The 14,401-nt window shown below is 27.4% G+C and overlaps 1 protein-coding gene across 6 annotated transcripts in view; it reads right to left on the reverse strand.

Moving 5' to 3' along the window:
- The window catches only part of shot (dystonin-like protein short stop), a 696,871-nt gene that overhangs the window by 57,035 nt on the left and 625,435 nt on the right, over nt 1–14,401 (reverse strand). For all 6 annotated transcript variants that reach the window (XM_085812140.1, XM_085812144.1, XM_085812142.1 and 3 more), the window contains 11 exons: nt 13,830–13,992; nt 13,504–13,670; nt 12,424–12,593; nt 10,681–10,840; nt 7,737–7,887; nt 7,203–7,372; nt 6,564–6,779; nt 2,898–3,011; nt 2,665–2,778; nt 1,354–1,566; nt 819–980 (listed from right to left, as the gene is read on the reverse strand). In XM_085812140.1, coding sequence (XP_085668266.1) covers nt 819–980; nt 1,354–1,566; nt 2,665–2,778; nt 2,898–3,011; nt 6,564–6,779; nt 7,203–7,372; nt 7,737–7,887; nt 10,681–10,840; nt 12,424–12,593; nt 13,504–13,670; nt 13,830–13,992 — 1,800 coding nt within the window. The remainder of the gene's footprint in view (nt 1–818; nt 981–1,353; nt 1,567–2,664; nt 2,779–2,897; nt 3,012–6,563; nt 6,780–7,202; nt 7,373–7,736; nt 7,888–10,680; nt 10,841–12,423; nt 12,594–13,503; nt 13,671–13,829; nt 13,993–14,401) is intronic.

Below are 14,401 nucleotides of genomic sequence, written 5' to 3' on the forward strand. Positions count from 1 at the left end.
TTGAAATACCATAGTAAATTCCATGCAAATATTATTTATCTTTAATTCACATTCCTCTCAACAAATCTAAATGTTTTGCTACATTTATGCTTACTTAATGACAGTAAATATTAAAACATAATAGTGTACATATTATTTCTAATACATTCATAATATACTTAACTACTTAAACTGACCCTCCACCCTTATTTGTAGGTTATATGATTTGTTTATTGTTCAAACTGCTATATATTTAAAAATTTCTGTGTATATTTTATTAAAATATGACCCCATATAAATATAACCATAAATCTGCATATTTTAAATGCCAACTGCACTACTGTTATTACCATACTACTGTAATTATTAGAATTCTGTGAGAAATATACAACTTTTAGTTCATTAAAGAAAATATATGTGAATATTCATATTTTGTAATTTGTGGATTAATTATTAATTTTTTTTAATTTACAAAACATAAATGTATTTTTAAGTGAAAACAATAGAGATGCAGATAAATCAAAATAGGCAGCATTTTAATTTACAGAGTAACTCTCAATACTAACAGCATATTCTAAGAAATGTTGAAAAATACAATAGTGGTCAGAAATTCTAGAGTAAATCATTCTTATTCTGATTTATTTGATCTGATTTATTAAGGAAAAAATAATACACTGAATATTTTACATACACAAAAGATAAACAGTTCATCACTAAGTTATATATTAAAAAAAAATCAAGTTTCCAACTGTAGCATCTGCATAATGAAAATTTGCATTTTAATATTGGATAATTTTCATGTGTTACATTTATTAGTTTTTCATAATTTTTAAACTTACCCTTTGCTTTAAACTATTCCACTTGTCATTCAAGGTATCCAAATCTTGCTCCAAAATCGAAGTATTGACACCCGGAGAAGCTGACTGTATTAAACCTTGTCCAATTTTGTTAATATGCTCAATGTGTTTTCCTAATGGTTCAAGGCGATTTCTGTGGTACAGCTGGAATTAATACCAATAGTATAAACTGTTTAATAATGTATCCTTTGATTTAGATAAGAAAACTAAATGTTTATTTAACTTATTTTGCACAAATCAGGTACTTTAATTTCAAAAAAACTCTTAGAGGTAATGCACAATAATTACACTGAAAACTCTTTTAAGCATATATTTTCTTTATTTAGAATTCAAACAAGAAAGTGTTATATTTGCAAATTTTCACAGGACTAGTTTCGATGGTTTTACCGAACCATCATCCTCAGCTGGCAAAGCACAAATGAACAAGTAAGACACAGTGATTAGATAAGATTTTGTTGTTTGAATTCTAAGTTAATGTTTGTTTGGCATGTTATTTTATCTTAATATATTTTCTTACTGAAAACTCTTCTTGTTGAGATCGAATAGCATCAACTTCACCACCAACAGGCTTAAAGGAACGTTCTTCATCAACAGTCTCATCCAAATCTTTAGCAATGTCACTATAGTCTTCATAAAACTTTTCCAGACGACTTAGCATTGCTTCTAAATTGTTATCTCTAGACTTTGCACGCTCTTCCAATCTTATGAGCTGACGATGAAGACCATCCAACTATCATAAAGTAAGCAGTTAAATTATTTTCAGATATTTCAAAATAAAATATTTTTAAAGCAATTAAATTAATTTCGGATATTTAAGAATAAAGTATTTTCTAACTCAAAATGCAACTAAATTGAACAGTTGCTTTAAAAGCAAACAATGGAAATTTCAACACAATGCAAATAAAATCATGAATTCTAAAGAAGCTATTTTGATAACAAAAATTATGATTATTATTATAAAGTAATGGATACTATTATGATGAATAATGGCATGTGCAGAAAGTTAATTTTTTGCAATGAGAAAATATTTGATTTTAAAGGAGTTTTAAGAGGCCAGCTTATATTTTTTATGAAATGCAGTTTCCTTTTACAACAGATATTTCTCTAAATAATTCAAATTTAATAATGCAAAAATATACAGCATATATGCAAAATATATTTAAACAAAATCTGAATATTTTGAAAAGGGTTATTTCTCTCTCATACTACATATTTAGTGATGACTTCTGTTCTTAAATCAAATCAGTTATTTTTATTACTTTAGAAATTTAGTCATGTCTACAGATTTACATTAAGTGGAGGTAATTATTATTAATTAATTAATTATTAACTGGAAAAAATATTGGGCAGCTATATTTTAGAACACATACCTGAATTACTTAAGAAATGTACCTATTACAAATTTATATCAAGTGAGGGCTACATTTGCATTTTGTAATAAGTGGAAAAACTACTGGGAAGCTATACTTTAGAACGTTTACCTGATTTACTTTAGAAATTTAGTTACATTTACAAATTTACATTAAGTGAAGGTTATATTCTGTATTTGTAATAATCGGAAAAAAATATTGACAAGCTATATTTTAGAACATATACCTGATATACTTTAGAAATTTAGTTACGTTTACAAATTTTACATTAAGTGAGAGTTAAATTTTGCATTTTGTAATAACTGGAGAAACTACTGGAAAGTTATATTTTATAACATATACCTTATTTACTTTATAAATTTAGTTACATTAACAAAATTACATGAAGTGAAGGTTACATTTTGTATTTTATAATAACTAAAAAAAAATATTGGGAAGCTATATTTTAGAACATATACCTGATTTCTGCATCCTTTTGGATCAGGAGTGTATCCATGAGTGATAATGTCCTGACACTGGTGCTCAACTTCTTCACAATCATCTCTAGCTCTTTTCAACCTGTGCAAATAGTTCTGAAAAGCAAAATATTAAAGAAAAAATTATGTAACACTATTTTAAAATAATCAAACATGCTCTTTTTTTAAATCATTTCAAAAGACCATCTAACAAGATTTTTAATGCATAATGTTACCTTAATTTGATTTATTTGTGTTGTTACTGTGCCAATATCTCGAGCTATTGGTGCCATATTATCAAGTTCTTCTTCCAGATGATTTAAATCATGATGAGCATCTTTCATTTTGTTCTGAAAAAGTTGAAATGAAGTTTTGGTTCAGGAAAAAATATTATGAAAACTCAGATTACAAATTAATGAAATCAACTGCAATGCATGACGAGAGTGTAGAAGACTACAGAAAAAACAACAAAACACTTGCAATACACACTTGTTACATCACATTTTATATTACATCATATGTATTTTCAGTTAATTCATAGCTTAAGTTATGATATATTTGCATTATCATCAGAATATTTTAAATCTTACAAGATATTATTATTATTATTATATTCATTAAATATTAACATAAAGATTTATTTACAAGTCAGCTTCCTTTGCAATGGAAAATTCAATAGATTACAATGCAAGTCTCTACTTTTGAAGCATTCACCTCCATTTTCTTGATAAAAATTAAAAGAAAAAGATGATTGATATATTTTCAAAAGTCCTTTCCGACACTATAAAAATGCCAGTAAAAGAAAAAGAGATCAAGAAATTTCTACATGTGTATCTGTATTAGAAGTACACAGTCTTATTAACATTAATACAGTACAAAGTCTGTAACCCGGATGTCCATGATCCGGAATGATCTATAATCCGGACCTCAAAGCTACAAACTTTATGCGTATGCATAATGCATTTACACATGCGCAAAATGTGTTTACCATGTGCATTTAATGTATAACGGATGGTATAAGCTAGGCTAAAATTATCTAAGGCATTTCAGTTAATGTTGCAGATTGCGCTGTTCCTTAATCTTCTAATTGGATCCAGCTTATTATTTTTTGCAGATTGTTAGAACAATTTTATAAAAATTAAGCTTGAACTTTCAATTATATCAAAAAGAGTTTCCAATTCTGGAGCTGCCAAAGGATCCACAAAGCAAAAGCATGTTTTGATGTCCATCAAACAAAAAGTAGAATTGCTGCAAAAAAATGGATAAAGGCCTATCCATCTCAAAATTATGCGAGAAGTATGGCATTGGAAAGTCCACTATATATGACACAAGAAAAAGGAACTTTTTGAATTTTTTGTGGAAGCATCTTAAACAACTTACATTGAAAGAAATGTTTAATAAAGTAAAAAAATAAATATTAAGCTTTTTTTTTTTTGTAAATTTTGATACCCTTTAGATCATAATTGTTCTTTACTTCATAAATTACGATTTCATATTTTTAATTGTATAATTTCTCATGCAATCTTACCACATTTAAACTGATGATCTATAATCCGGACAATCCCTAATCCGGAATCGCAGAAGTCTCGACAAGTTTGGATTACCGTCTTTCTACTGTACATAAATAGCAGAACCCAGTACTTCAGGGAGTTAGAATATATCTCTTATAATGAGTAATTAAAAAAATGTGATAGCGTCCACAAATTTTCAAACAAATTCTTGCAAATACTTCAAATTCTTATTAATCTCCTAATTATAGAATTGTAGTTGGGAAGTAATGTTTATAAGTAAAAACTTGATAGTTGTGTATTTCAGAGCAGGAGCCTTGTTGCTATTGATGAAAAGTAAGAATTTTCATATTTAAAACCCATAGAATGACTGCTTTTAACTAATTATTGAAGTTTTCTTGTTAGCTTGTACAGGAAACAAACTTCACTTTTGAGAAATACCAGAAAGCTTTGTAAAAATATTAAGCTTGAATACCAGAAGAAAACGAATCTCATTACACGTTGTGCAATCATTAGAAAATCTTCAGCTTGTTTTATTTAAATAATGAGTTATCTTTATGTTAATTCTTTTATTTATTTATTTATTTTTAATTTCATTAGCTTTCACCAGAATACTTATTAAATAACATGTGTAACTGGTATTTAATTGGCTTGCATTGGCCACATTTAATAACTGCTTATCTAGTGTTTAACAAGACTTTGTTTCGCTTCAGTAATTAATGATGGAGGATTTTAATTTCTGTTTCTGCTAATAGTACATCTAAGTCTAGTTTATTTTTAAACTCTCGGCAATTTTCTATCCTGTATGTTACCACTTTGTAAAATAAATATTAGGACACTCCTGTCTAATAGATTTTACATGACAGAAGGAAATTTCTTGACTTGCTCTCACAAAAACTTCGAGTATATGCATTTTCACCATAAAATACGACTATGATGCATAAAAAAAATTCTCAAGTCATCCATTATAGATTTAAATTCACAACAATGACCATACTTTTTAGCAAAATGAGCAGCTTTACCCTGTGCTCAGGTAGTACTTACAAGTTATTCTGCTTGTAAGTACTCCTTGATCACAATTTTACATAACTCACTGTCTAATATACTCCTCTACACACCAAAAATAATATTTATGCTTTTTTTAAACTTTCTTGTTGTCATTTTCATTGCTTCTTCCTGTTTAATCTCAGTTATCATTTTTATTATCATAAATATAATATTTGATGAAATATCAAATTTGGTTGCAATGTCATCCTTTTACATCACAAAACTTCTGCTAAAATTTTAAGACTTTCAATTATTTTTTGGCAACGAATATATATAACTCTTTCTTCAAATATATACAACTTTTTTTTTTTTTTGCTTGTCAACTGCAATTTCAAAAACTGTGATTACAAAATTTAACCAGTGCACAGATTACTGCTGTGCCTTTGCTTACATTGAACTTCAGGCTACCTGAAACAATTCTCTTGAAAAAGAAGGGTCAAACTGACATGTTATGTGTCATTTTATCTGCACTGTCTAGAGGTCTGTGTCCTCTTTGAAAGGACCACTGCCAACTGCACTTTTTCTGGAAAATTTTGAGAAATTTTCAGCCTGTATCAATCAATTCTCTATGTAGCATATTGCTATACAAAGAATATTCTCCAAATACATATTACACTGCACCAAACTATCACTAAGTTACTGCAACTGACCATTCAGCTGCTCATAAGTTTAGATTCACAGGTTTGAAAAGAAAACTGCAAAACAAATATGGAAAATATTTAGCTGAAAATTCAAGAAAATTTTTTTTAATATTTTAACACATAGAATTTTCTGTGCTAAATGGAGACACATTGGATTTACTGAGTAAAGGAATATGATTTAAAGAAATGATGACATGAGTAATTTGTGATAATTTAGGAGTGTATTTATTTGCTGATTAAATTTGGAGAAGCAAAATTGTATGGCTGAACAGATTACTGAAAAGAAATCTCATATTCACAATGCTAAAATTTTACGTGAAAAACATTTTAACTTGGAGATTTTTAATACTTCATAAATAACAAATTCTAACTACAGCAATTCATGTCACAAGCCATGGAAATATCTCTTTATTTACACTATGTTACACTTAAATATTACCAGACTAATATATATATAATTGACTATGCATAACCTGATTTGTGAAAAGTTTTTAACAACATTCTCAAATAACTAAAAACTAAAATCTTGATGTCATAACATTTTATAAATTAAAAAAGGAATATAAAAAAATTGTTAAGCCAAAATTTAACTATAATCTTTATCATATTATGTCAGCATGCTAAATAAATAGAATAATGTAACAAATTTAAATATGTCTTATAATCAAACTTTTTATATGTGAAAAAAAAATTTATGATGGCTTACATTGAAATGTGCAACAATTTCTGATGCAGATTCAAGATCAGAGCATCTATCCTCTAGTTTTTCTGTAAGCAACCTATGTCGTTTTTCAAGATCATCAACTTCATCAGTGATATGAGATGTGTCAACTGAAGGAGAAGCTTCAGAAACCAGTACATTGACATAATCTTTCAAGTTGTTCAGTTGCCGCTTAACTTCTCCTGCTTCTGTTACCAAGGCCTATATCAAATAGTTAATATTTTATTTATATTTATATGAAGCAAAAGTATTTCATGACATTATATCTATTGTGAGACTAAAACAGTGCATGTACAAAGAAAATATTATGTAATAATATTTACACAAATTGCAAAAATATTGGAAGATAAATTTCGTTTGCCAGCAGAATGTGTTACAATGCAGATTATTAACTTTAGCATTTTTTCCAAATTTAATTTTCTATGCTGTTTTCACTGAGAGTTAAATTTTAGAGTTAAATTTTGAAAGTTAAACTGATATGATAACACTGATGCAAACAATTTATGAATTTGGTTTTAGTGCTGAAAAAAAATACATCTTCAAATATGCTAGATTCAATAGATACAATACATATAAATTAATTTTTCAATAAATATCAAAAATAATTTGAAAATAAATTGGCACCTTCATTCTAGCTAACAACTTAGGATCTCTTGAACTATCTCCCAAAGCATCATGTGAAAGTAATCTGTCTTCAAGTCGATGCAATGAATGATTCACATCTCGAGCTTTATCTTGATATACAGTCAGTTTGTGAGAAACATCATCCAGAGCTTGAGTTCTTTCCATAACATCTATGTTTAGGGAAGAAATATTAAATAAGTAAAACTGAAAATTGTATGTGAAATTTATGAATAAAAATATATGCATTTATACAGGCACATACTAAAGTAAAATATTTGATCATGATAAGTAACATTAACAACTTACAACAAGCCAATAAGTTAATTTCAAATTATGCTTTTAAAATATACATAGTAGACAGAATATTGCCTTTTCTGCATTTGGTTCTTGAAATTCTGTTTACTTTTAGCCCTCTTTCCAATAATTATTAAACTAGTACTCTGCTAAAAATTATCATGACGTAAATAAAATAGAATGAAAAACATTTCAAAAGAATGTATATTAGTGACTAAAATAAAGCTTAAAATAACAGACCATGATTTACTCGGTCCCAGCGTTTCTTCAAATCAGAAATTTCATCTTTGATTATTTCAGTATCAACATCACAGCATGAAATTAAAGCTTCACCATAATTACATGTGTTCTCAAATTCCTGAGAATGTTTGGACAGCTCATTTTTGATAGCCTGAAGAGGGAAAAAAAAAGTCTTACACGCTTGATAGTCTAATTATTGTTATTTTCAGTTACTCTAAAATAACAAGCATACTATCATTAAATTAGCAACTACAGTGTCCATTTTAAAAGAACAGAAAACGTGTATATAGTATATATACATAAATATTTAAAAGTGCTAAATTTTATATGTATATATATATATATATATAAATGTTTTCTGTTATTTTAATTAATATATATATATATATATATATATGTTTCCTGTTATTTTAATATATATATATATATATATATATATATCAATTAAAAGTATGTAAATCAAAATCATAACTTACACAAGCAACAATCCCTAAATTCTTCATTTTAAATTGTATACTTCCCCTCTCTATTCAAAAACAGTAATAACTTTTTCTGTGTTGCATCATTTCTAGATTAATCATACCATATGACTTTTACATAACGATAATGGCACAGCTATTTTGGAACTTAGACCAAAAACTTTCTTCTAATAAGGCTCCAGAATGGATAACTATGATAACTATGCACTTGCTTTCTGTACCTTGGCGTAGATAGATTGCTGCCTCCCATCTTTGGCCTATCTGGAGTCCTGTCGTGATGCTCGCTTCTTATCACAAACAATACAAAAAATGTAACTGTTTTGGAAAGGGCACAATTAATGTGCCAAGTATTTCTAGTCACAAAACACAAAAGAAATATGATTTAAATCTGCTACAACTGTGTCTTATTGCATCTATACGACTTCCAAGTTTCTTAATTTCTGATTTACTATGTATATTTCAACATCTATCTGTGTCATTGCCAAATCATCACATCTAATTCAAGTCTGATAGAAACGAGACCGTGAAAAATGACATCTGGTTGATTGAAAATTGGTCTACAAAATTAAATTGAGAGTTTAAAAATGCTAAATTTTTTATATGAAATTTTAAGTTCTTTAAAAGCAGTATCAAGAAAGAAAAAGGAAAACATGTCATTTTGCTCTGGTTTTCTAGTACTTAAATTTATAATTTATATTTGCTTTAAAATTAATGATCACTTAAGCTGCAAGTAAAAAAAATCATTTCTCATAATATATTAACAAGTGATTCAAGGTCCTTAGTCTCATGTTTCATCTACTTCCATTTTCAATATACAGGAAATAAGGATCTTTGTGCTAATCTTTATTACACTTCAGCTATTGCATTGGCTAAACTAAACCTGCTCTTTTTCAAAGATGCAAGAATGAAAAATATGCTATGAACTTTGAATTTTGCATCTAAATTTAGTGAAACATTCCCAAAATTAGATTGTACTGCTAAGTAAAAAATGCTATTCAAAAAAGGGTAGAGTATAGAAAATGTTATTACTATTTTTAAAACAGAGTACCCAAATTAAAATGAGAAATTAAAATTTATAATTTTGATTTATATATTTTTATCTCACAGATACATATATATAATTACATTAAGTAAAAATTCAGTTTTCCAAAAAACTTAAATATGCTCTTTTCTTTTTCAAGTTACCCAAAAGCTGTTTTAAAAATAAATCCCTCTCACTTTATAAAAATGAGATAATACTTATATAAATTATTAACAATAGTAATTATTAATTAAAAATTACTAAAGGAGCATTAAGCAATTAAAAATATTGGGGGAAAAGGACATTTCTCTAAGGTACATAATATTTTTATTTTTTGCAGATTTTTAAAAAATTTGTTTTTTGCAGTTAAATCTGTTGATATTTTTAAGATTTTTTAAAATTGTCAGTAACTGCAATTTTTATTTCTTTATTTATTTATTATTATTGAATGTAAATACAATTTGCACATTTTTAAATAAATATATAAATCACTTTTACTAACAAACGTTATAAAATAATGCTAAGATTTCTGTTACATAACAACTAAAATTTTCTCTTACTGCTTATTTTTTAACAAATGGCATAAAATAAACCATTTAATTAACCAAATTATTTTTAAATTACTAGCATAGTATTTTAAAATAATAAAATAAAAGTCTATGAAATTTGTCATTAATTATTTCTGACCTATCATGCTATCGCACAATTTTCTGTAAAACTTTTCTTTATGTTTAAACACTTTCTATAAAACATGAAAACCTATATGCAACAGAGATTAAATTTACATTATGGCTATTTTACGATTAGCTGATCAAATTTTTATAAATTTTTTATGAGAATATAAAAGTAGATTGTATTATTCACAATTACTTTTGTACTACTTACAGACATTTTGAATATTAAAAAAAAGGCATAAAACAAGCAAGATTTATGTTTGAACTTCGGTAAAATACTGATTTTTATATGTAGTATCTGTCAAGTGACATTCTTTAAGCAGAGAATCATAATTAACATATGAACAATTAGATATAAAAATAACAATACATTTTATCAATAATCCTTATACACATTAATCAGTAATTTAACTATCATTTTTAAGACCTATTTTTATACAACAGCTCATCATATCATACAACTTTAATTTTAGCAATTTAAATAATAAATTTGGCACTATCATTCAGTAATAACTAGAACAGGGGCAATTTGGAATCTTATAATAGCCAGTGAGTATAATTTAAAAATCTAGATTAAATTTCTAATTACTATCTTAACTAAAATATTTATAATCCATATTTAAAAAAAAATAAAGGGAGATGACAGAATATTATTTTGAAAGAAAATATCTCATAATGAGGATTTTCCATTAAAAATGCATTTCTTTTTTCTTTTTCTCACTGAAATGGTAATTGAGGTTACTGAATTGTAGAAAGTTTCAATAACTTACTTGAATTTCTTTAACCTGCCTATCCAGTTGAGATCTATGATAGCTAATGGGCTGCAAAGCATTTATTTTATCTTCACATTTATTGAGCCATGGTAAAAAGGAATTTAATGTGTTGTGGAATTTCTTACAATTTTCTGAGCATTTCTGCAATTTTGTGTGCCTAAAAGTAAGTTTAATAAATTTTACATATGTTACATGAAATAGATTAGCAATTGTAATTTAAATGAACTTTTACAACAGCTTTTATGATAATAATAAACATAAATGGCTGACACAAGTGAATTTATTATGAAATAAGATTGTTGTAAAAATTAATTTTTAATTTGAGAGTAATTGAACAAAGTACTGAATTTGCATGTCTAAAAACAAGTAAATGAATATTATTAACATATTTTATCCTTTAATTACATAAACTTGTGATCACTGCAAAAGCTTTGAAGTGAATTTTACCATATTAATAAATAGGCATTTGGTTCACATGCAGAATTTTAATGGAAAGAAGAAAAATATTACATAGAAAAAACTTTTTAGATCCATTTCAGACTGAATATTAAATTTAAAAATATATTAATACATATTTTAGTATTTATCTGGAAGTTTTAGAATTAATTCATAAATAAAAATGTTCTCCACCACAAAAGAACATTCCCATTTTTAAGAGAAAATTTTGAATTCTGTAAGCCATAAAAAAAATTTTGGTTTATTAATTTCATTAATGAGTGACATTCAGTAACAATGCATTAATAAAGAAATGCCTGGCTGTAAAGAAAGTTTTCCGCCAAAAAATATTCTTAATAAAGTTGGGGGAGACATGAAAGCAGTTTGTTTAGTGTGGGTAGTAATCACCACTCAAATCTATAATTTTCTGCCAATGTTTTGGCAGTTTTTTAAACCCTTTGGATTAGAAACTTGGTGGCCGTGAGTCCAAAAACAGATGAACCTCGTTTTTGACGTCCTGTGCTGAATGGAAGATAGCACCAGCAAGATGCAGCTGCAGGTGGGAAATAATGTAGAAGTCTGAAGGAGCAATGTCGGGGCTATACAGTGGGTGTGGCAAAAGATCCCATTCAATTCATACAGAGTCCAGCCGGTGAATGCAGATTAATGGAACATTACCTTTTTGTGCCAAAATTCAGTTCAATGTTTTTTGTTGATAGCAGCTTCCACATGAACTACCATCTCGCTGTACATCTTACTGTCACTGGTTTTACCTTTTTCCAGATCATGGCAATGCCACCAGATACAAAGCATGATCTTTTTATTAGTTTAAATTGCACTTTGCAACATTTCCAATGTGCTCACCAATTCCCTTTTCGGCCTGTGTTGTTGAAGTAAATCAATTTATCATTACGAGTGACGAGTGTGAGTGACATCACAAGCGATGAGTAACACAGTGTTCTAAGGCAAGTTTCTTTCTTTCAAATGCGAAAAATCATTATGATTAAACACGGCAATGTGAACTGTTTATGCAGAGGATATTAGCGGTGGCGGAAAACTTTCGTTAAAAACCTGATACTTGAACAAAATTATTAATATCTTTTTTCATTTAAAATTATTAATCAATTTATTACAATTACTTAAGCTTTAACATTTGTGCAAACATAAGAAAAATTTATAAAAGAAGGGTAAAAAATTATGAGGCTTTATAAAAGGAAATGTTTTAATCAAATGTAATGGTAAATGCAAATGTTAACAACACATATATTGAAATTTTGTGACGGATATGAAAAATCTCATAATCACCTGTCATTTGCTGCCTTTCGAACTTTTTCCCACTGCCGCTTTGTACTGTCCATTTTATTTTGTAACTGAGCAGCTTCAGCTTTTCGAGTGACCTTTGACAGCATTTCTGCACCTTTGCTCATAAGCAAATGAACTTCATGATCTTTATTCAGTACCTCTTTATAAATAACCTACCAAAGAATATTATTATAAAACAAATTTGTTGATATTGATAAAAATATGCATAATCTTATAAATAAAAAAAGCATATATAAAAATTTAAAAAATGCTCTTCTCTCAATATTTATTTCAAAAATAATTTTTTCTCTGTTGTTTTTAAAATTTTATAAAACACTGAAGATTAAACTGACACAAAACTTAAAGTTACAAAAAAGTTATTTTTTAATTGATTACAGGTTATTACATAGTAGGGTTTATCTTAATTTATCTAACAGTTAATTTTTAGTTAAAAGTAACTTTCCTGTCTTCCCTAAATTTCAGCTCACAACTTCCGGCTAGAACGTGTTTTCAGAATCGCGGTCAAATGCAAATGAGGAGAAGTATTTAACTGTGAAGTTCTACTGTGTTACAGAGCCAAATATTCTGAGCATGATGTGTTCGCCTTTTAGGCTACTCTCCCTCTTAAGCTATTTTTACCCTTGGCCATACCTTAGGCCCTTGACAGCTTCGCCATTAGAATCTTGATAGCGTCGGCTACATCTTTTTAGTTAAGATTAGTTAAGTTTTCTTTCTTAGTTTCCTGAGTTCAAGCCCGAGTGGAGGCTTTATTGTAAACTCCAAGAAGGAGTCTTCTGTGAACTTTATTTGGAGTTATAAAGGGTCTTTAACCCTTCTTGAGTATCTGTTCTCTGTCTACCAAACTAAAGCGATTATTCGCTTATCAGTTTTCAAGATTCCTCATCTTTAGCTGTAAATTAAAAGATAGGAATCTTAGAGCATAATATTTCACGTCAAGATTTAATTATTAGGGCCAATGTATATGTGTACTTCAAGTTACACATAAAATGTGTGTTGTTCAATATTATTTGACCATATTACAAGGAATACAGTATGGAAAAAACATATATTTGTGAAAATTACCTCAAATTCTAAAACTTGTTGCTTTAGTATATCTTGGTCAGCAGAAATTGGAAATTCGTGAGACAGTGTATCTTCTATGCCAAAAAGCCATTGTTGTATTTGATCAAATGACTGGTAAAAGTCTTTATCTTCCTTAAGTGCCGATTCTAGTTCTGCTTTTCTGTTATCTATAAATGAAGATTTAAATCCTCAAAATTTAATTAAATAAAATATGAATAATGAGCAGTGCAAAAGTTAAACGCATATTAATATGAATAGTCAGTGAAAAATAATTTCCTTAAAATGCTGTAAAAAATAAAATAAATATTTAAACACTTTCTACTCACTCATTTTCCTATTAAGATTATTATACTGTTTCTCAACACCATTAAGTTTATTTTTAATTTCAGTCTTTGAGGCAGAGTCACTCAAAATATCACATAATTGTTCACATACTGTCTCAGCATCAGCTAATAAAGGACGCTGATCTTCTAGCTGCTCCTCAAGATCCTTAAAAGAAATTCATTTCATAAGAACTAAAATAAAGGAATCAATCATACAACTACATTTGTCATGGTATTAATATGTTTATAAAAAGTGCATTAACATGAAGAAAATTTAATAAATAGAAATAATTAAAACCTCTATTATTAGAAATCATTATTATACAAAAATAAATTTATGATTAGTTAGCACATATTAAAAATGTTAGCTTATTAATTATACTTTTAATTCATTAAACATTTATTACTTCAGATACACCTAAAGTCAAACTTTTTAATTAAAATTTACGACATTTTTTTTTTATTTTTATAAATATTTATACAATTACAAATACTTATTAGAATTTCTATTAAATTCTCTAATAAATCAAAAAATAATTTTAAAATATTACAAATTCCATTTATTTTGCTTTTAA

Source organism: Stegodyphus dumicola, chromosome 2 (genome assembly GCF_044657685.1).
Source record: "Stegodyphus dumicola isolate Sdum_Otavi_A_Nest chromosome 2, ASM4465768v1".
Lineage (NCBI taxonomy): Eukaryota > Metazoa > Arthropoda > Arachnida > Araneae > Eresidae > Stegodyphus > Stegodyphus dumicola.